The sequence below is a fragment of the Rhyacophila brunnea genome, unplaced genomic scaffold, assembly GCF_057557595.1.
Source record: "Rhyacophila brunnea isolate RB1 unplaced genomic scaffold, BYU_Rbru_1.0 scaffold_5, whole genome shotgun sequence".
NCBI lineage: Eukaryota > Metazoa > Arthropoda > Insecta > Trichoptera > Rhyacophilidae > Rhyacophila > Rhyacophila brunnea.
Genome location: NW_028233170.1, coordinates 46,120,902 through 46,144,662, shown reverse-complemented (window position 1 = coordinate 46,144,662; position 23,761 = coordinate 46,120,902). Strand labels below are relative to the sequence as shown.

The 23,761-nt window shown below is 34.1% G+C and overlaps 1 protein-coding gene across 1 annotated transcript in view; it reads right to left on the bottom strand.

Moving 5' to 3' along the window:
* Nucleotides 1–23,761, bottom strand: part of mEFG1 (mitochondrial translation elongation factor G 1) — a 92,523-nt gene that overhangs the window by 52,914 nt on the left and 15,848 nt on the right. The window contains exons 6-13 of the mRNA XM_085955442.1: nt 23,366–23,604; nt 22,264–22,425; nt 20,542–20,660; nt 18,645–18,777; nt 17,701–17,780; nt 15,821–16,022; nt 8,142–8,529; nt 6,442–6,563 (exon numbers count right to left, since the gene is read on the bottom strand). Of these exons, the coding sequence (XP_085811568.1) occupies nt 8,388–8,529; nt 15,821–16,022; nt 17,701–17,780; nt 18,645–18,777; nt 20,542–20,660; nt 22,264–22,425; nt 23,366–23,604 (1,077 nt within the window). The 3' untranslated portion in view covers nt 6,442–6,563; nt 8,142–8,387. The remainder of the gene's footprint in view (nt 1–6,441; nt 6,564–8,141; nt 8,530–15,820; nt 16,023–17,700; nt 17,781–18,644; nt 18,778–20,541; nt 20,661–22,263; nt 22,426–23,365; nt 23,605–23,761) is intronic.

Below are 23,761 nucleotides of genomic sequence, written 5' to 3'. Positions count from 1 at the left end.
AAAGTGATATTATATTTGAAAGTTTCGCATTATTTTAATTTAATATTTCATATGTAATGAAGCCGGTTTCCTTAAAATGTCCTTTTCTTTACAAAATGTTTCTCATGGTTAATTTTTCAACAACATTAGAAGAAGTAGTGTTTGCGAATAGTAGAGTCATAATAATATGGTCTATTCACGACCAAAGTGATATTATATTTGAAAGTTTCGCATTATTTTAATTTAATATTTCATATGTAATGAAGCCGGTTTCCTTAAAATGTATTTTTCTTTACAAAATGTTACTCATGGTTAATTTTTCAACAACATTAGAAGAAGCAGTGTTTGCGAATAGTAGAGTCATAATAATATGGTCTATTCACGACCAAAGTGATATTATATTTGAAAGTTTCGCATTATTTTAATTTAATATTTCATATGTAATAAAGCCGGTTTCCATAAAATGTCTTTTTCTTTACAAAATGTTAGTCAAGGTTAATTTTTCAACAACATTAGAAGAAGCAGTGTTTGCGAATAGTAGAGTCATAATAATATGGTCTATTCACAACCAAAGTGATATTATATTTGAAAGTTTTGCATTATTTTAATTTAATATTTCATATGTAATAAAGCCGGTTTCCTTAAAATGTCTTTTTCTTTACAAAATGTTAATCATGGTTAATTTTTCAACAACATTAGAAGAAGCAGTGTTTGCGAATAGTAGAGTCATAATAATATGGTCTATTCACGACCAATGTGATATTATATTTGAAAGTTTCGCATTATTTTAATTTAATATTTCATATGTAATAAAGCCGGTTTCCTTAAAATGTATTTTTCTTTACAAAATGATAATCAAGGTTAATTTTTCAACAATATTAGAACAAGCAGTGTTTGTTAATAGTAGTCATATGGCAGGGATGGCGAACCTATGGCACGCGAGATGATTTTGTGTGGCAAGCGAATGTTTCATTCTTAAGAGAAAAGAAATTACTATTTTATATTATATATTTCGAAAATGTTTTTGTTAAGTTTTATAAATAAATATATCTACCTACTTATATAACATTAGAAAATAAAGACGGCATAGGCGTGCGTATTTTCTTTAGTTTTTCCTAATATGTTTACCAATCAATACGCAAACGGAAACAACGATATTCATGCATAAATGACAGATCGCATTGTATAAAAAATTGCAGGAAAATCCTTTTCAAGAATAATCATTACGTTTAATGTAAATATACAATTGCATAAGTCGATCCTTAGTATCAGGGAATTAAAAATAAAAATATTCAATCAACAAACCTTATGAAATTAATTATCGGCAGTCATTCAAATATAATAACTGCTTGTTATTTTGCCTCAAACATAATCTCTAAAAATGGAAAACCGCTCAGTGATGGAGAATATAATATGAAAAAAGGGTGGTTTAAGGTGAAGTCTTTACTGAGCCGTTTTTAAAGAGGTACCTAGCGGAAAAATACGAAGCTTGCAATTTGAGATTTTTTTTTGATAATTTACAATTTCAACTGTATTAATTATTAATAAATATGTATTTGAAAACGTTCTAAGCTTCAATATTGGGACCATACATAAATAAAATTTGATATAAATAAAAAGGATTTCAATTTATACACATTTATATTTTTTTATAAAAATCGATGTTTTTTAAAATATATATAAAAAATATTAAAACTATGAATTTGTCAAAAATCTCTTAGGTGATGTTTAGAAAACTTAATAAACTAAATTTTAATAACAAATATGATCATAAAATATATGTAATAATAGGGTGCGGTCCGATTCAACAAATTCACATTTTATTACATTTTTTAAAGTTGTAAGTTTATCTTTGACTTAAAATAAAAAATATTTTTCTTTTTAATGTTTTCAGATACATATTTATTAATTAATACAGTTGAAATTGTAAATTATCAAAAAAAATCTCAAATTGCAAGTTTCGTATTTTTCCGCTAGGTGCCTCTTTAAAAACGGCTCAGTAAAGACTTCACCTTAAATGCTTCCACGATCTCTTTGACTAATTTGAAAACAAGGAATAAAAATCAAAGAGTAAAAGATATGCGCCATAGGCTAGAAACGATGAAAGATGGAATATCAAGAACTCAATTGTAATTTACTTTTTTAATAGAAATCATAAAAACATTTTTTTTAGAAAACTTTTTTTTTCGCCATGAAAAACAGTCGAAAAATATCATTTGGGAAATTTTGGCATGCGTACGTAAAAAGTTCGCCATCCTGTCATATGGTATATTCACGACCAAAGTGATATTACATTTTATTAAACGTAAACATTAATAATTGTAAGATTAGAACGATATAAGTATATCCTTTAAGACCTATTTGAAAGAAGGGCCAATTTATCCTTTTATAATTTTTCACATACCCAATTTCACATTTTTACGTCCTTCTCCTTGACATCACAGATATTATAGTAATATATTGCAATGATGTTTGGAATTACTATCATGCCAAACATACCAAAAAAAAAATAGTTAAAAGAGTGCTAACTAGCATTATTCTTTTTCAGCTATCCTGCTCCGAAAAAATATGTGCCTAGGTAAGTATTCACAATTTTTTTTGCATAGATAATAAATTCTTCAAATTATTTGCTCCATGATACAAAAATATTTTATTACTTTCTGCGAATGTATCGAAGATGGTATTTTTTTTTCGAAGATTTTCAAGATCTATTCAACCTTGAATTAATTGTAGGATTTCTTTTTATCACATTCACCCCTTTCGACATTTTCAGGGGGTGACTTTTTAGTTATTTTAACAATGTTTTTAAAATTAGTGACAACAATGGTTACTTATCACTGGTTTATTATATTAAAAATTTCTACCTCTAATTTAAAAATATTATTTTAATTTCATTTCAAAGTGACTGAACTGCCTCTGTCGAAGCATTTGTATAAAAATTATAAAGTTTTAATTAATCTGTATTAGGTAATAGATTTTAAGATTTGAACTAAAAGTATTTTAAGTAAGTAAAAGTGTCGTGTATTTATTCTCATGAAGGTGTATCCTCTGTGCATATTCAAATCTCTTGTTTGAATTTTGAAACTGTGCATCCTGCCTAGTAGAGTAGGGGTGCACCAAAGAAGTATTTAGGAGCCTAAATATATGAAATTGAAGCAAAAAAGGAACCCTTTGTCTACATACTGTTTTAGTTAGCCACGAGTGATTTCGCATTACAGTTTTATTTGAAGAGAACTTCAAATTTCTACTAGATATGGACATTTATTTACCAATTTACAGGGCTGCCTTCGTGGAAAGATCTTTAATTTTATGTACACGGCCTATACTAATACATTGATAATTATTTTTAGGATGAAAAATCACGTTCAAACTAAACGTTAACTAACGTTTTGTTGAAGGATTACAATTAAATAAAAAGATGTTTTATTTACTTACAAAATATAAGACATAAGCCACCTATCTCGTGATTGAGTCGCTTAGTCGCCAAACCCGCTCTGGATGATTTTTTTAATAAAACTAGCTTTGAATGTACGGATGTGCTATATCGATAAGTCTACCAGCCTATTGAGGTGCAAGTTTTAAATTCCACCGTTTCGTCAAAAAAACAAAATAAATATTCAAATGCCAAACCCGCTCTAGGGATAAATAACAGGTTACTAAATCGCTCTACATAGCCAAGCAATCAGACGTCGCGATTCAAAGCAAGATTTTTAGCATACGTTTAAATCGCTATACAAACATCACCACTACATCATCGTAAATGCACAAAACAGTTTTTCGTGATTTAATCGAAACTCAAAAAAAAACCTCAAGATCCGGGCTTAGGGACTAAGCGACTCAATTACCAACTACACTTAAGGTAATTTCGCCAAAGACCATAGATATTTATATCATGTAAAATAGAAAAGAACAATAAATTGCATTGGCGAAGGGTGACTTTTGGAAAGGGGTAAGCTGTGGAGATCAGAGAAAAAGAGCACACTTGTCAGGTAACTAACGGGAAATAAGATAATACTTACAATATTACTACTGATGAATAGGTGCACACTAATGACAACGACACACTGGTCATATGTTTCACCGCTGAATTTGTCGAATTATTTAAATCACTTATGCCAGTAGAATTCCACTTTTCTTTAGCTAACAATACGCATGGCCAACAAAAAAGTTTGTTTAATGTATAACTGCCAGTTAAAAACGAATATTTATCATATAAATTGTTGTGAAAATGTCTAATATAAGTTTTTTTGCTGTATTCAAATCTAAATGAACCCTTGGAAGGTCAAGCTTTGATAATTTTTGATTTTTGAAGAAACGTCAAACTCGGGAATGATCGCACAACAATTTTCCACTTCAATCGGAATACTAGACAATTTAATAAATAAAGCACTGACGAATGATTTCGGTACAATATGAGATAATTTATCCACATTCAAAACACAGTAATACATTGAATTTTGTAGTATAAAATAAAACTTTATCACTGTCTTTGAAATGTCAATATGAACTGTGAACAGCATGTTATGTTTGTCTATGACTGAATTAACCTAAATAATAATCACGAAACACAATATTTATTTTTAATAACAATTTATAAATTTATGTGATCGAACACAACAGTTATTTTTTTTTTGAATCACTTTATTATTGATTATTTGCTTAAAAAAATAGTCATCGCCAATAAACAAACCAACATAGAGTGTAAGCTTGTCCTGTAGCGCTTATAAGTTTGGACCAAATATGCAGACATGTATGAAGTTGGCGACGGAATCGCGTTAGAAATAACGGCGACGATTATGTTTGACAATAATTCTAAAAATAGCACTCACGTCTTGACCTTCCGTCATTTATTTTTGATTCGAAACTTGACTAAATTAAACGCTCTACTTCTAAATCCTGATGATAGATGACACTCAATATTTTTATTATATTACCTAGTCCTAGACAATATAGATATTTATTTATTTAAATTAAATACTTGAAAATAGAAGGTAAGCTTTAAATAATCGCTTAGTATGGAGCCTTCGCCACTGATAAATTGCGAATATCAAATTTTTTGGTCTAAGTGGATTAAGTCAGGAGAATCAAAAAAATACAAATTATTTAGGTAAATGGCACATTATTTGTTATTCTTTTTCATCAGGACTAATTCATGACTTGAATCGTGACCCGGGTGATTTGACTGTCAAACAGCCTTTTCAACAGGTCGGCATTATATGACACCATGCCTGTGGATATTTGAAGACCCGTGGGTCTCATAAAGTGGTGCAACTATCTGAGGCATCAAATGTTTGCTTTAATATTCTGATCCGGCATGTCTTAAAAGACAAGACAGCGTGGATGACACAAATTCATTCGATAGCCACTTGTGGATGCAACAGCTAAAAAACCATTTTCCTGTCTGATTCAGGATGTCAATTATTGTTAATCGTAATTTTTCAGAGTGGCCAACCATCAAAATGTTAGCGAATCTGCCTTAGGAGAATTGTTTATTATATTATAAAGAAATGTTAAAAGTTGGAAACATTAACTATTAATTGAATAAATGAAAAAAATGTACAACAGGTAAATTTTGGTGGTTTTGTGTGAATGTGAATTGTCAACTTCTTTCTAGCTGGACAGCACAATTTATGATGCTGGAATTATTTCCGCAAACCATAATCATGCACTTGCTATAGAAATTCCACTAATCACTTTGATATCACAATTTGTTATTTGTACCAACTAAAGTATTTACCAAAAATAGCCTTAGGTAGTTGGTGGGTTGCCAAAAGACATTTCTCTTTTTCCTCGACAGCCTTTTCCCAGTTAATAAAAAGTAAATTAAAGTATGGAAGTGATAATGAAACAATACCATTTTGAAAGTTTTTTTTTATATTAAATATACTTAACATTGGAGCAATTTTACTAGTTTGGTAAATATAATAAATAACAATAGGTACGTACATTATGAACATTACAGAAAAAAAACAATTATTCCTTCATAATTATTACGTATGCCAGTGATGACAACCACCTATTGGATAGAGATAAACAGTTAGTATACAATAAGAATAACTAGACACACTTGGACAGTGAGTAACTGTGTTATATTCAGCAGACAGTTATGCCAAGTAATGTGCGGCAACAAAAAAAAAAATAGAAAAAATGTCTTTCTATAAAAAAAATATTAATATTGATGATTACCTACCCGACCAATAATTTCATATTCGATTCTTGAGCTGTGATTATTGATAGATTTAATATAATATATATATATAATTTAATACATGCACCATTTATCGGCCCCACAATGGCAGAGCGGCTTGAGCGTCAGCAGCCTATAACGTCATGAGTCCTAGGATCGAATCATGGGTCTGGAAAATACATATTGTTTTTCAATTTGTGTTTGAGTCCGAGTATGGACCTAATAGGTTGGCCAAGTGGCTAACATAAATTTCTTGTAAAAACAAATGTGTTAACCTTTTTACTGCCGGTAGGTGTATGTATGGCGGTACCTTGCATGTGCCATATGCCAGGAATCATCATAATGAGTGGAATCATGCGTGTGAAGTGCACACAGGCCTGGATAAACTATGTAGAATCTTTTTGCAACACGAAACAAAATGAATTTTACTTTCCAGTGTATCGCTAAATTACTTTTATTTTACGTACAGTCGAACTTGGTTAATACGAGGAAGATGGGACCAGCTGAATTTGATCATTATAAGCGTTACTCGTTAGGTATATCAGAGAATAGGTATTTTTAAATGCGCGGTCACATAACACAAAAAGTCGCAATTCAAACAAAAATACACAATTAGAATTTTTCCGCGAAAAGTATGGCAAAAGTTGTTTATTGTAATGAACGCTTTTAGGTACCTACTTACTTCACAAACCTTGGATTTTTTTTTCAACCATATGCGTACATGCTGTTTCAATCTTGTCGGCGAAAACACCAATTAGGTAGGTACTTAGACACTTAACTAGTGTCATAAACATAATCCGAACCCGGCGGCATCCTGTCCGGTCGGATTTTATTGCTTAGGGTCGAAATGTTTTTAAGCGCCACACATTAACAGTTTTAAGAAAATTTTTGAGGATATTTTAGCTCAGTATAACCGATAAGGAGCTCGTTATAAAAGTGAATAAATGTATGGAGAAAATTATAAACTAAAATGTCAACAAATGTTTCCTCGTTACATCCGAGATCTCGCCATATCCGTGATTGTAATAACCGAGCTCGACTGTGTGTTTATTTTGTTTATCGTGTCCAAAACAAATCTCCCGTGGGTTACCTGTATTGTTAATACACCGCTTTAAAAACAACAAAAGATCGTCGCCAGTATTAGCGGAATTTGAAAGAATAGCTCAATTGCATACTTGTAACGCATGATTAGTAACTGTATGAGTGATTAGAGTGATGAATGCGGATTGAAGACCAATTCGGTATATTTTTTCTAATATGTATCTTTCTTAAGTTGTTCCTAATTATATACAGTCGAATTCGGTTACATATTACGATCACGGAAATAGCGAGATCTCGGATGTAATGAGGAAACATTCGTTGACATTTTAGTTTATGATGTTCTACAAACATTTATTCACTTTTATATCGAGCTACTTATCAGATATACCGAGCAAAAATTTTGTTAAAACTGTTAATGTGTCGATCGTTTAAAAACATTTTCAACCTTAAGCAATAAAATCTGACTGGGCAGGAAGCCGCCGGGATCGGATTACGTTTATGAGTGTAGTTAAGTGTCTGTACTTAATTGGTGTTTTCGCCGACAACATTGAAAAAGCATCCACGCATATGGTTGAAATTGTATTTAAAAAATCCAAGCTTTGTCAAGTCAGTAGGTACCTACCTAGTAGGTAATTTATGAATACCATATTTGTTTCGGGGATTTTTACGATGTTTTTCAGATTTTTTATGTTCTATGCTTAAATAGAACGTGGCGCGAAAAATTATATATAACGATAGAACGAGTAATGCTTATAACGAGCAAATTCAGTCGGTCCCATCTTCCACGTAATAAACAAGTTCGGCTGTATTTATATTCTTTTCATTTAGACATCATTAAACAAGATAAATGGACAAAGATAAATTTTATCTCTATCCAACAGGTAGATCACCACTTAAAAAATCACTGAATAGAGGCCAATTCACAATTATGTGCCATTGTATGTATAAATGGTCCGTTAACGAGCAGTCAAGATACGTGTTGATAATCTCCGCCTTTTCACTCACACCACACTATCACATTGCAACAGTTATATGCGTATCATTCATTTTCCAGCAATTTATACTAAATACTAATCTATATACTGTATATTTTATTTTGTCCCGTACAGTTTATTTAGTCAGTTCTGTTATTGTCGCACTGTTTTAGCGTGGGCAGATCACATTCAAAATTATGAAAACACTAATTCTTCTTTTTTTTCTTGTCAACGAAGATTCCCTGGGACTCTTGGTATATTCTGATCAGCTTTTCCTGTAATTCTGGAAGGCAGGGGGCGTATCTGCAGTACTCCATACTGAAGTCTCCTTTGCCCTGGGTGTTGGATCTGCAAAATAATACATGGATATTACGTACTTATGTGTATTACAAGGTGGAATGCCCATCCAAGCATGTACGAAAAAATAACAAAATTCTTGATAGTTATTACTAACTTTATGCTGGCATCTATAATTAAATTTAGGAACATGCATGATGTAAAATATCAAAAAGATGACTAATATCGCCCTATAAAGTTGGTCCCCAAACCCTTCATTGTTTTTTTACCACTGCCGTGAAAAATTTCTAGCATTCAGTGGCGTTTTTCTTTGACACAGATGACGCATTTGATTCATCAAAAGATTTAAACGGCGGTCGTGAATCAGTACAAAACAATTACATATACAATTATTAAATATACCAAAATTTAAAAAAGATTCCTAATTCCTAGACAAAACCGCCCGCAAAAGATAAAAAAAATATATAAAAGAAGTGCTTTTTTGGTTTTTCGAATTGCATATGGATAGAAAATTACATACTTAAGCTGATAGTCAGTGTAATTTGAGATTTAATCCCTTGCATCTGTTAGTAGATTAATAACTTATAATCATCAGCTTTTAACACTTAGTACTAAGTAACTTAATCCAATTAAACAAAAGACTGCAAGGGTCAATGCCTTTGTATGGTCATCATCAGGGGCGCGACAACCCGGTGTGGGTCCTGGCTTCCTCCAACAGCTCCCTCCACCTGTCCCTATCCAGTGTGGCCGCTTTCCAATTTGGTACCCCCAGAATACGGCAGTCACTGGCAGCTCCATCTAACCAGCGAATCTTTGGCCTCCCTCTTCTTCTACGTCCTATTGGATTGCTGGACATCACTCTCTTTGCCGGTTCATTGTCATTCATACGGTGCACATGACCTAGCCATCGCAGTCTCCCAATCTTAATTGATTGAACTGCGCTGCAATCTTCGTACAGTCCGTAAAGCTCAGCATTATATCTTCTCCTCCAATTGGTGCCATCCCTGATCGGTCCATATATACGGCGGAGAATTTTTCTTTCAAAGATGTTCAGGGCTCGTTCATTTCGCAGAGTTAATGTCCAGGTTTCCGATGCGTAGGTGAGCACTGGCTTTACAAGTGTTTTGTAAAGAGTGCTTTTAGTTCGACGAGATAGTAAGCGGGACTTAAAATGTCTTAACAGACCAAAGTAGCATTTATTCGCAGACATGATTCTCTTGTTGATTTCTTCTGTAATATCATTATGTCGAGTTACAAGAGACCCAAGGTATATGAAACTGTCGACCGTATCAAACTTGTATGCACCAATATCTAACTTTGGCATGGACGGCATGTATTTAGTTTTTGCCTCGTTTATTTGTAAACCCATTCTTTTGGCAGAGGGTTCTAGTGCTGTGAATGCCTTTTTCAGCGCCAATTCTGATATGGCAATGATGTCGATATCATCGGCATACGCCAGCAGCTGCACAGGCTTAGTAAATATTGTGCCGCTGCCACGGGCATCAATCTTTGCATCCCGTATCGCCTTTTCTAGCGCAATATTGAAAAGAAGGCATGCCAGAGCGTCACCTTGCCTTAGGCCATTCAGTGATACAAATGGCTCGGATATTTCCGCTTGAAGCTTGTATGGTAGTATTTCTAATTCAGAATATTTAAGGTTAGCACATAATATTGAGATTTAATTTTAAATAATTAAAAAAAATTTTATATCTTTATTAATATTTTTTTTTGTGTATCTAAAATATAATATTACCCTTGTAAAAATAAAAATAGTCTCATTTCTAAATTGTTTTGGCGGCAATTTTGCGGCGGTTTTGGTTTGGGCGGTTTTGTCGGGATCCCATTTGTTTTCATTGAACTAAAATTACAAATTGCAGATAGTGTTGGTTAGTTTCTATAATTCAACTACAAAAGCTACAAACCCATATCATTGTGCAATTTTAACAACATTAGCATATGTTTGATAATACTGTATAAGTGTCTTGACTGTACAAACGACAAATGCTTGAATTTCTGTATACTTGCGCGCATACGCCTGAACACATGTTTGAACAAGCGCACAAGTGCAGTGCACCTCCGTGTTAAGATTAAAAGACGATATCCAAAATATAATAATATAATAATGTATACGAGTTAGCCAGTTTAAAAGTTCACGCGCATTCCTTGCAAAAAATACTACCAACTTCAGCGCACGCGTTCCGAGACCGCATTTTTAAGCTTGGTGTGCATATCGAGATAAAACTACCTGAAACTTATTTGTGACGTCATACCAATACGAATTTCACAATGAAATCGTTCGTGACGCATTCAAATATGGGATATTTTAACCGTGAAATGTGTTTGTCCCTCCCGCTCAAGATCGTCGAATCACTGCTTCGGCTGTTGCGTACGAACATTACCGAATACGAATATCTTCTTGAAATGTTCTTTGAAATGACTCACTGGTCAGTTCGCGTACTTTTTTTTGTACTATAAAGTTCGTTAACTATTTACAGCATTGACTAGTGAGTGAATAATGTCGTTTTCGGTTGAATATATTAAAGACAATCGTCGCGATTTTTCAAAACGACTGGAAATTAAGGCTGCGGGACCAAGTTTAAATTTAATTCAAAAGTGTACAGTTAAAGGCAAAGTGATTAATCGAAAATTTAACGTGGAAATGTATACAAAAGTGCCATGGTTATGCAGTTCTTCATATCTAAATACTGTTTTATGTTTTCCGTGCCTTTTATTTACAGGTGAATCAAGCTGGTCCGAGTCTGGGGTGAAAGATTTAGTTCACTTAACACTTTCAGCCCCGGCAGGTTTTTATAAAGTTTACCCCTATTCCCGGACAAATTTGAGTGAAATTGGTTTTTTCTAGTAAATGATATAATCTTGGTTTATTGGCTTATTTGTGGGAATATTTAAATAAAACTTTCAGGAACAATCAAAAACAGTTTAATAATTACGAATAGTGTGATATTTCTGCCAGCAGATGCCTTTGTGAAGAGGAACATCACACTCTTTACACAAGTACCGAGTCTCGCCCCTTTTTTTAATCTTTGGCACATACCTTGCATAGCCTTGTTGGATATGCTTTTTCCGCGTCACTAGAATCGCCTGTAAGGTATGTCTGGACATGTCTCCAGATAATCTTACAGGCGAATCTAGCGTCACATGACGCCTCAGAGCCGGAGAAGACGAGACATCGGTACCAATAGACATTAAAGAAATTGAATACTCTACTAAAAAATCTTTAAATTCTAACTTACGACTAGGGTTACATTTTTTAATAATCAATGAACTGATTGAACGTCAACATTCACTTTTACACTTGGGTCAGCAGTAAACCAGGTCCAGGTGCTGGAGTGTAGTCTTCTGTTGACCACGGTTCAGTAACACTGGCACTAAACCTCGCATGTCCTCCTCGGCTGCCTCTGGGACGACCGCTTCTACTTCCTCTTCCACGCCGTCGACCCGCTCGACCTCTGGTTTCTGTCCGAAATGGGCCAGGGAGTAGGTCCTCGGACGTGTCGACTCCTGACACCATACTGGTTTCATCTAGCACCTCTGCAATGCGGTCAATGAAACCGTTGAAGTCGTCCTCAAAGTTGCTCGAGTGGCCGGCGGTGAAATGGGTGATGTCTGCGACATCGGTGGTGGCATCCAGTAGAACATCTGAATTAGAGTCATAAAATAACTCGAATGCATAATCCTGCTCAGAGTCGTCTGTTCCAAAGGCCTCTATTTCAATGAGTGACAATAGGCTGGAATCAAAACAAAATTCCACATTAGTAAACAGAATTTAATTCTTGGGAAACATGTGGCTTTATCAAAATGTTCGATTATCTTATATAAATTATATTTTGCGTATAAATTATTACCTTGTGACGTATATAATGTGGCAAATCGGTTGGTTTGCATTAGTTGTAAACAACAAAAAAATCGCCATTAGTAAACGAATTTTGAATGTTGGGAAAACACGTGGAATTAACTAAATACTCGTTCAAACACATATAATTATATAGAATATTTATAATAATTCAATATTCTAGGCTTATAAAGTAATATATCGGCACATTATCAAGTATTTGGCAAATAATGCGAACATTCAAACTTTGCATTCGGAAATTTTGACAGTAAAGTATCGTGTACGAATAAACACATAAAATTAATTTAAATTGCTAGAAACCATCAATAAACATATAAAATATCATAGATAAATTATTTATCTTACCTTATTCAATCTTTTTTTTGCTTATTTATGTCATTTTTGTCCTCTGGAGGCAAATCGGTTGGTTTGGAACACCTATGAACAACAACGAAATCGCCATTAGTCAACAAATTTTGAATGTTGGAAAAATACGTGAAATCAACTAAATACTCGTTAAACACATATAATTATATAGATTATTCATAATAATTCAATATTCTAAGCTTATAAAGTAATATATCGGCACATTATCAAGGGATTGGTAAATAATGAGAACATTCAAATTTTCAGAGAAATTTTGACAGTAAAGTTACGTGAATGAAGAAACATGTAAAATTAATTTATATTGCCAGAAACCATAAATATTTATATAAAATATCATAGATAAATTATTTCTCTTACCTTATTGAATCCCTTTATTGCTTATTACTGTAATTTTCGTCTTCAAAATCAGTACATAATTCGGTAAAGTCACACGAGAGAATGATCAAAAATGGCGTCTCATAATAATAAAATTGTGATTTTTATTTAATAATATCACTGAAGGTAAAACAGATATCGATATTTTATCTATACCAGTCGGTACTGAATTTTATAATCTAACAGGATATGTCAAATGTTTTCGTTGAAAATACATAGATGTCACAGTAAACATATTTATTTAAAAACGCGCAACAAAACGAGGATCCTCGCGCGCGGTACTCAGCGTAATTATTGATATAACGAGGATTCTCGTTTGCGGTACCGAGCGTGTTAATATACATAAAGTATATAGATAAAGTGAAAAAACACAGTAGTTCTGAAAAACATATTTTGAATGAAATGCAACTTGCAGTGTTGGGAGCAGTAGATATTCGATCTCAGTTAGACGCCGGGTATCGTCTGCCAGTGAAAAAATTTAATGAACGCGTCAACAATAATTGATATATTTTATCCAGGTTGATTGACTGTGTGAAATTCTGCGGGGCATTTGAATTAGCTTTGAGGGGACACGATGAATCCGTAGATTCAAATAATCCAGGGGTGTATCGAGGGCTTATTGATTTCGTCTCGGAAATTGATATTGCAATGAAACAACATTTAGAAATGAAATAAAACATGAAATATCAATAATATAAAGATGAAACCACGGATGTAGCCACAACTCAACAATTAGTTTTGGTAGTTAGGTACGAATTACGCGGACAAATACATGAACGTTTCTGGAAATTTATGACGCCGAAAGATCATACAGCGGTAGGTATTGCATCTGAAATTTTCAAAGAACTCGAACTTCTCGAGATTAAACAAACCCAATTAATCGGGCAGAGTTATGATGTGCAGCCGTTATGAGCGGGCAACTAGGTGGTGTACAGGCTTTGATAAAAGCTTCGTATCCATACGCACACTTCATACATTGTTACGCCCATCAATTAAATTTAATAATGGAAAGAAGTGTTTCCGCTAACACAATGGTCCGGAATTTTTTTGCTAATTTATGAGCATTTCCAGTTTTTTTTTCGAGATCTGCAAAAAGAACTGATATTTTGAAAGAAATAGTTAATTGAAAAATACCATCAGCACCGACAACGAGGTGGAATTTTAATATAAGAATGGTAACTGTTGTGCACACTTATCGCGAACAGTTAAATGAGTGTATGGAGCACATTTTAGAATCAGTAAATTTAGACGCTGATACTATAAACCAAGCTGAAATGCTGTTACGATATTTAAACGACGATAATTTTAATTATTGGTTAGATTTTTTTGCCAAAATTATGCCCCACTGCGATATACTTTTTAAGCAACTTCAATCGAGATCAAAAGAAGTATTAGAGATTAATAAAGATATTGAACATTTTACACTTGCTATTCAAAATATTCGGGAAAATAATACGTTACAAATTGAGCCCACGAAAAAACGCCGACCGAATGATTTACCACATTCTGTGATATGTCATGAAGTATGCGATACTATAGTGAACCAAGCTAAAGATCGTTTTGAATACCATGGTCATTTAGTAATATCTAAATTGTTTTTTAGTGAAAAATTTCGGGATAACCATAAAAAATTTCCAATTTTTAGATTTTAATACGGCAATGGCAACATACGATTTTATTGACAAATTGAAACTTAAAAATCAACTAATTGTTTTATACAGTCGAGAAGATTTTTACGTCACCGATGGAGCGTTATCCATACTACATCTATTCACAAATAATAATTTACTCGGAGTATTTAGTGAAAGCGTTAAGCTATTGCAAATAATTTGTACAATACCGATGACTTCAGTAGAAAGTGAGCGTTGCTTCTCAACTTTAAAAAGGATTAAGTCATTTATGAGAAATACCAATGCTCTTGCGATGTTAAAGTATCGAAAAAAAAATGATATCGTCAATGTCGGACTTTAATATTCGTGTAATTGACGTATTTTCAAAATCCAAAAATCGGAGGATGGACTTCTTGCATAAATAGGTCTTTGATGTGTCTTGAAATAAGTCTTTTTATGCACTCCCTAATATTCTTGTCACCAGCCGCCACTGATGTCATGTAAGTATAATGTTGCTCGATCTACAATAATGTATAACGGAGTTCAATTAATGAACCTAATTAAAATGTAAATTTTGAAACGTCATTGGAATCACTCTATGAAATAAGATCTACTGTCCGACAACAGAAGACTTTTCAGTGACGTACCTGTCATGGCGGTAACGCATGCTAGAGGCATGATTAAATAATGTATCGGCTTTCCTTTTAGATGTGACTCTTCTTCGCAATAAACCAACAGTTTACTAATAATAATTCTAACAACACTCGTGATCGTTTTAGACATATTTGTATTAAATCAAATTACGTAAATTGGTCCATACACTACGGGAGCGTAAAATGAAATGATAAAAATGGGGGGCGTTCCTCATTTGAAAATGGAAGTACAATTAGCTACATTGGAGGATTGTTAGTTCACAGTTTTAACACGTGGACAAGAAGTTCTTGTTTGATAATAAAGATGGCCATTTGAATGTTTACAAATGGTACAATGTCCATTCAGATACTGCACTATTTAATTGTCACGGTGTGTAATAATATGTGAGATATGATAGAGTGTAAACGAAATCTATTGTCCCATCTCCGAATGGAGCAACCGTAGGTGATTGATGTAATGTTACCTAAGTTCTCCGGCATAGCCAAACATGTCATTGAGAGGCACTTCAGCGTAGATATTGCACCAGCCTTCGTAACCGTCGTGGCCGGTGATGATGCCTCGCCTCCTGTTGATCTGCCCCATCAGAGAGCCCTGGAACTCTTCAGGGGCTGTCACCTCCACCGTCATGATGGGTTCCAAGAGCTGCCAGACGCCGTCGTTGAAAACTGTAACGAATAGTGTTGAGGGTTAATAATGATAAACCACCTCATGTGACTTTTGAGTCGGTAATAAATCAGTCTTGGGAAAGTTGTTCGAAATATCTGGAACTTGCCACACTCTATACTGTTACCAGTAGCTCCCATACGCTGTGATGCATAGATTGATGATAAGTCTAGTTTTAAGTAAGCATTTGTTTCATGTACCTACTTAGAATTACTCTTATTTAATGCACTTCATGATTCTAGTTTATGAGTTAATTTAAAAGATAATTTCCTTGTTCCTAATAAGGTTTTGTTTTTATAATCTGAATAATAATGTTTTGCCCGAGGGCTTAGAAAGTCATCAATTCATGCCAACCACACAATATTAAATTTAATAATCCGTTATAAAGTCAAATTAATTAAGTTAAGAGCGTACTTCAGTGAAACGGCAAATAATTTTTAACAGTAGGTGCGACGAAATTCCTCACTAGTCGCCAATCGGAGACTGATAGTCGAGGTGTCCGCACGTCGATTTGTTTTGTCATGGCGTCGGATGAAAATATTCTTAAATCGTGGAAAGATGACTAAAAAACTTTACATATGTACATCAAAAAGAAAACATGTCAATGAATATACTATTATTATTAGTAATATAACAATAAACATAACATTAAATGGATGCATGTTGGATTTTTATGACAAATTATATTTCATTCGGCACGCGTCATTTGCACAATCCGCGCATTGCGTAGCCACGATCTTTTTAGACCATGCTTCAACTGAAGTATAGCCTTAATACGGTTTCCAAATATTAAGTAATAGACTATTATTTCTGAATAGTGCTGGAGTGAGGGAAAGGGAGGATCCCATCTCATTCTGTGAGTTAAATACAGCAGAGACAAATTGCTTATTGTTTAACCTACCTGTAGAATTTAATATAATTTATATCATCATGTTGTATAAGCATTAACTTTGTGATTCGATTATCGCTCATTTGCAGGTTGGCTCACGTGTACTACGTCCTATTTTTCACCCTCGGACCAATGTTTGAAGCCGTTATGCTGTAACTCTACCCTTTAACGCTGACTGTAATCTCTTCATCTGCAATAAACACTTGCTTTCCACAATGCTCCATTACCTTCCCATCAGCCAGTGGCGAAGACTCGATACTAGGCGATTATTTAAAGCCTACCTTCTTAAGAAAAATATTTTTTAATTTTATATTGACATATTAAATAATAATCACATAATAATATCTTCAATATGTCCAACGACATCTATCGTATAATTGTCATAATAATTTTACGATCTTTTCCCCTATTTCAATAAGCACCATTTATGGCATGGAAGTTAGGAACTGCTCTGTGCTCTTATATTTTCATAGGATATATCGTCACTGTTCTGGCAGAAGACACTAATTCGAAAAAATTACATATTGAGTTAGTTATACCAAAATGTTCCTTATTTAAAACTTTACCGTCTGGAAACCTCCTTAATAAATAAACAGTTTTTATTTTAAAGTCATCCTTTTTACGATTACTTAATAAACTCACATGATAGACCATTTCAAATATATTAACAACTTCAAAGTCAAATTAGTCAAAACTAGTATTCTCCAGTTAGTGTGTTCTGCCAGATCAGAGACGATATTATAGGAATAACAAATGATTAATTAAAGATCGCACAATCAAAAATTAGTTACCTTCTTTAACTGCACCCTGCGCCGCCAGGAAGAAAGCATATTCACTCGAGTCCACAATGTGGTGGGCACCGTCTTGCAACCTATAATGATTTCATTTATTAATAATATTGTCTACTGAGAGATTTAAATTTAACCAATACTGTTAGATTAAACGAGTGTTTCCAAATTAATTTACATTACGTTGCATTACATTACACAAAATAATCAAATTTGCGTTAATATGTGATGTATGTGTGAACATTAATCCCAGTAAATGTATGAAATTGTCACGTGAAACTTCACATGAACGAGCATTATTGAAGTGGTACGCACAACATTCTAGTGGGGTTACTATAATTAGTCTTATTTTTCGCCTGTCACATGACACAGGAGATTCGATTTTACACCGTTTTAAAAATAATATCTTGTAAATATCGCCCTCCACTATCCATACACTGATTCAGTCGAATTCGGCTGTTTCAGTTCACTTTTTCAAGCATACCGACCGGTATATTGGCAATTTTAGCTCAGATGTTGTTCTATAGGTCTTCCAAGGTCCGTGGATAATCATTATAAAACCAAGGATTTGAGATAATCCCATAGGAAATAACCACAGGGGGCTAAATCAAACGAGCGCACAGGCCAGTTTATGTCCCCAATCACACAAACACAAACCTTCAAAACAGCCGCTCTCATTAACCCCTTCCTCTCCACTTTGTGACCGCAACTAACTTCACTATGGCGTTGTAAAAAAAAAGGAAGTTCCTACGCCCCACCCTATATAACGAACTTTCGGCTTCATTGGACACCCCTTCATCCGCGTTAGTCCGTTACATCGAGGTTCTGTGTACTACCTAAAATTATTACGATAAAATATTATGTTGTACGAAATATGAAAGGGTTCCGCGACTAAAATTAATTGGTAAATGCCTCTGGCATAGTGAATAATTTTGATGGGTAGGTACCTAAAACAGATGCCCGAGAGCCTGTGACCAGTCAGCAATCCTTTCTCGCACATGGCCATGAAACCTTTCTCCACGCCAGGCACCATCGATTTCGGAACGTTTGTGCCCATTGTTTCGTCAACAAACTCCACCACTGAAACATGAAATAATTATTACACCTTATAATACATTGTACGTCTTCACCAATTCTCCCGGTATATAATATATCAGCTAACTACAAACTATTATTTTTAGCAATTGCTACATGGATTTATGAAACTGGCGCATTTCAATAGTGTGCCGTCTATTTCACTGTGGATTTTCGATGCCAACTTTGAATACAATCCGGCAGTGGTGAAGGGTGAAGGTAGGCTGTTATGATCTGACATAAATAGTGCATACTAAGCTTTGACAAACGTATTTGTTTTCATTGAACTAAGCTACAATGTGTAGATAGTGTTTGTTAGTATTTAAAATTCAATTAAACCCTGCCTACCCAAGCCATAGTAAATAATAGTCAAAAAATAATCATTTATCTTTAAAATATCTATTTTTAAAAATACAATTTTTTTTCGGTTAGGTACATGTTCAAACACGCGCGTTACCATGATCTTACTCCCTACTTATCGTTTGTCAATTTATGGCTACGGCCGTATGTTGTAGCTTAACCACTGGGAAATGCCAATAGAAATGGCGTATTTCAAAAAAATACTACATACCTTATACTAAGGTCAATAATTATTATAAAACAATCATTATTCATAGGATTTTTATCACGTTTGAATGGTCAAAGACATAGCTTATAATCAGTATATTTAGAATTATCTTCAAAAGTGTTAATCATGCTCATTTTTTGAATAATAAAATGCCTAATTCTTGTCAAATTTGACAATCACAGAGATTATAAAATATATTTTTTTATCGTAAATATTTCAGTATATAATAATGTTAACATTAATTTTACTAATGGTTTTGTAAATGCGTTTAAAAATTAATAAATCTAAAAAATCTTAACACCACTGCACATGGATGTACTGAAATATGACTATATTCTAAAACATTAGATCGAGAGGTTTAAAAGAATACTATTTTATGTAATAAAAATACTTTATGCAGCATCAAATGTTTAAAATAAATATAAAGAATAATAAGGCTTCAAAATTATATAAATAGATTATCTATAACGTTTAAGGAATGTTAAGGCTAATGCTTTGAAAATACCATAAAATCTCCATTTTCACCTACGTTGGGCATGTGGGCGTTTAATGAATTTCGATAAAACTGACCTAACTAACCAACCATCTGTAATATGTATTTTTAATTCAACGAAAACAAATAAGTATGACTGATAAAGTGTGCCCATTGCATACCTAAACTATAATGGCTTGGTTTAGACAGGGTTCAATTGAATTTTAGAAAACTAACCAGCACCATCTGCAAAATTTATTCTTAGTTCAATGAAAACAAATAAGTATGACTGAGAAAGTTTAGTGTGCACTATTTATGTCGAATCCTAACAGCCTACCTCCACCCCTCGCCACTGCAACCCGGTATCCAGTTCGCCATAAATGAAAATTTTCAATTACAATTTTCGTTTTTTATTAAAGTAAGCTATTTCAAGACCGTAGAAGTAAATCTATCTAGCGAAATAAATACATAATAATAAAAATAGATATTGAAACTACGGTGCTGTTGTGCGAATGAAAGAATATTTACGAAATACATCTTCTCTCAGTCATAACTTTGGCAGTTACAAATGTTCAGTTAGAGTTTTTCTCTTTCAGTCTGTTTGCTGATCGTTCTGTAGATGGGTTTATAGAATGAAGCAGCTGCTCTCATAAATAAATATCTCAAATATCACAGAATTAATACAAAACTTTGTTTTTAAAATCACCTTTTTTCGGTAAAATTGACTTACCAGTGTTTCGCTCTATGGGGAGAGCTTCCAAGACTCCGGTGACGCGCGCATACTGTCCCGAGCCCCCAGACTGTTTCTTGTGTAGATAATCAAATTTGCATTCTCTCATTAACGTCTCTCTGAAAGTCAAAATAGCATAAAATGGATTCAATATCAGTGGTGTGCAGTGACTTTTGAGATCAGGGATGCCCTTCGTAATAAATGTTTTTATCAAAACAGCCATTTACTAGTTATGTATCTATTAAAATCACCCATGGTGGCCGCGCGGCTTGAGCGTTGGACTATCACGCTGTGGGTCTCAGGTTCGAATCCTGGGTCTGGCAAGTACACATATTGTTTTTCAATTTGTGTGTGAGTCAGGGTATGGACCTAATAGGTTGAGCAAGTGGCTGACATCCATTTCTCGTAAAAAACAAAAAATCTGTTAATACAAACCTCTACTCTGTGGAGGCCCATATAATCCTATTAGGATCGGACATGGTAAAAAAAAAAAAGAAAAAAAAAATATACATTGCTTGAACTAGCTATCGAAATATGCAAAATTGATATAGAAGTATATATTAAAAAAATACATATAATATAATTATTTAACTAGACATAGGATCACAAAATTATTTTGATTGTGTATAGAATTTAGTAAATTTTTTCTATAGATTCAATCAATCGACGCCCGCGATTGCTTTCCTTGTGGCTTACACGTCGGGTTATAATAACGTGGGTCCCAGGTTCTGAGTTCTGAGTCTGGCAAATACACATATTGTTTTTCAATTTCTGTTTGGAGACAGAGTATGGACCTAATAGGTTGAGCAAGTGGCTAACATCCAATTCTCGTAAAAACAAAAATCTGTTAATACAAATGTCCACTCTGTGAAGCCCATTATGATCGTATTAGGATCGGACATGATCAAAAGAAAAAAACAAGAAATGTCCTATGGCAATATTTGTTCAGAGGATGGACCTAATAGGTTCTCATAAAAACAAAAATCTGTTAATACAAACCTCCACTCTGTGGAGACTCATACGATCTTCTTAGGATCAGACATGAGATTCTTTCACTCATACTAGCCGTTCGCTAGCATGCTCTGTATAATCATTTGTGTGGAGATCAGGTAGTATGGATATTTAAAAATTTATTTGGCATATGTGCAGCTTTCCTTTTGCCCATATGGAACGGTATAGTTATTTTTACTTCTGATACAATACAGCTCTGACAGTTTATACAATTAGTACAATATTAATTGTTGTTTTAAAATAGTAATTGCAATGGGTTTCATAAAAACATGTTGTTGGTATTTCCTGAATATTTTTTCTAATGCCCCTGCCCCTTACTAGGTTTTGTATATTCTCAATTGATTGACTGTGTTGACTGAAGAGCATTTTTCAAACCACTAAATCGCATCTAGCCACATGGACCTTTCGTGACAGACTTTCATCAGTCTCACTACCTAGCTTGATGGCCACGTTTTCAGCAGTGAAGACGATGGATATGAAAAACGGTGGTATTTGGTCAGGTTGGAAATCCAACTAAAAAGAGCTCCCTCAGATGGAAAGACGAAATTGCCATGGATTTTACAGGCCCTATAAGTCTCCGAACGTAAAGATGTGTAGCTGAATTGTGAAAAGAGCTATCCGACAACTGATTTTTGTTTATTTTATTATAGTTTGCAATAATTCGAGTTTCCGTACAATAAAAAAAATTGGAAGTTGTTTTAATTAAAATACCTGAAGGCTACTTTCGGCTTGCCCAAGATAACAGGGCAGTTGTACTCGCGTTCCATTCTCTGTGCATATATCTCCAAATGAAGCTCACCCATGCCGGAGACGATGGTCTCCTTGTTGTCAGGATCATAGTGAAACTGGAATGTAGGATCCTCTTTCGTAAATCTGTAATAAACAAAAACTGGCTGTCAATATGTATTTTGGTTTTAGCAATGACATCTGTCAAATGTTCATCTGCAGCTCATATGTCTAATCCTATACATTTTATATTCAAGACAATTTGAAACTTTAAGAGAGTTACACATTTGACAAAAGATTATTTCGGTTGTATAATATATTTTTCACTTTATCAAAATCATAATAACTTTTGAACTTTTGCAATCAATGTCTCCACTGAATCTCAGGGGTATAGTAATACGACTCCGTTACAAACATGTCAGTTCGTGAGTTGACACATCAGTCCTCGGTGACGGATGTGATCATGAGGAGGAACTTTAGATGGCGCTAAAGTGTGAGACACTTCGCCATGGATGACCTTCCTTCACCTTGCTGCGTTGCTACAAAGGCGATCTACCCGATGCAGGTTTCACATGACAGGAGGCGCAGGTCGTGACAATGGATATGAGGGAAATGGCAAGGTGATGATGTGAAGTAAGTAAGACCCTACAAAAATACCGTTATAATTTCATCACAGAATAACTCTTGCACTTTCGGGACACAATTTTTAAAACATTCAGTAATAATTAAATTTGACAATAAAACCATATTAAAATGAGTCAAAGTGAAATATTTCTACAGTATTGTATTTTTTGGACAAAAAATTATCTCTGAGTGGCACTGTAGATATCTTGTTTTGGTAAAGTGGCTGTTGGTTGAAAAATGGTGTGTACCACTGAGTCCCTTATGACCTTTTGGCTAAGTAAACACGATATGACCCCTTACACATGGACATTCATAAGTGGAAGAGAAGCGCTGCGCTGTTATACCAGCATGTAAAATGTGTGTGCAGTGCAAAAGACAAATTAAAGAAGAACAATAAGAGATGTACCATAAGCGATGAACATATTTATTGAATCTTATGTTTTGTAAGGAAGAGGACAAGAACCTGGCGACAGCTTTGGAGAAACTGTCTCTGTCCTTCGAGTTGGCAGGCATAATGGACATGGAGACGACGGGGTCGGGCACATGTATGGACTCCATGGACACCTGAATGTTGACATCCGTCACAAACGTGTCTCCGCTGGCGCAATCCACGCCAAACAATGCAAAAATGTCGCCTGACATCACCTCGTTGACGTCTTCCATGGTGTTTGAGTGCAGTCTTACCAGCCTAGACACCTTCACCTGCAATTCAAGACGTTGATGGAGAATTGTTAAGAATTAACTATTATAAATTTACAAGTATATCATCTGCAAAACTAATATAATTTATTACCTCAAATTTTAGGTAAGTATATAAATATTTGTAGTTTGACCCCCATTTCTGTCGTTTACACCCAAT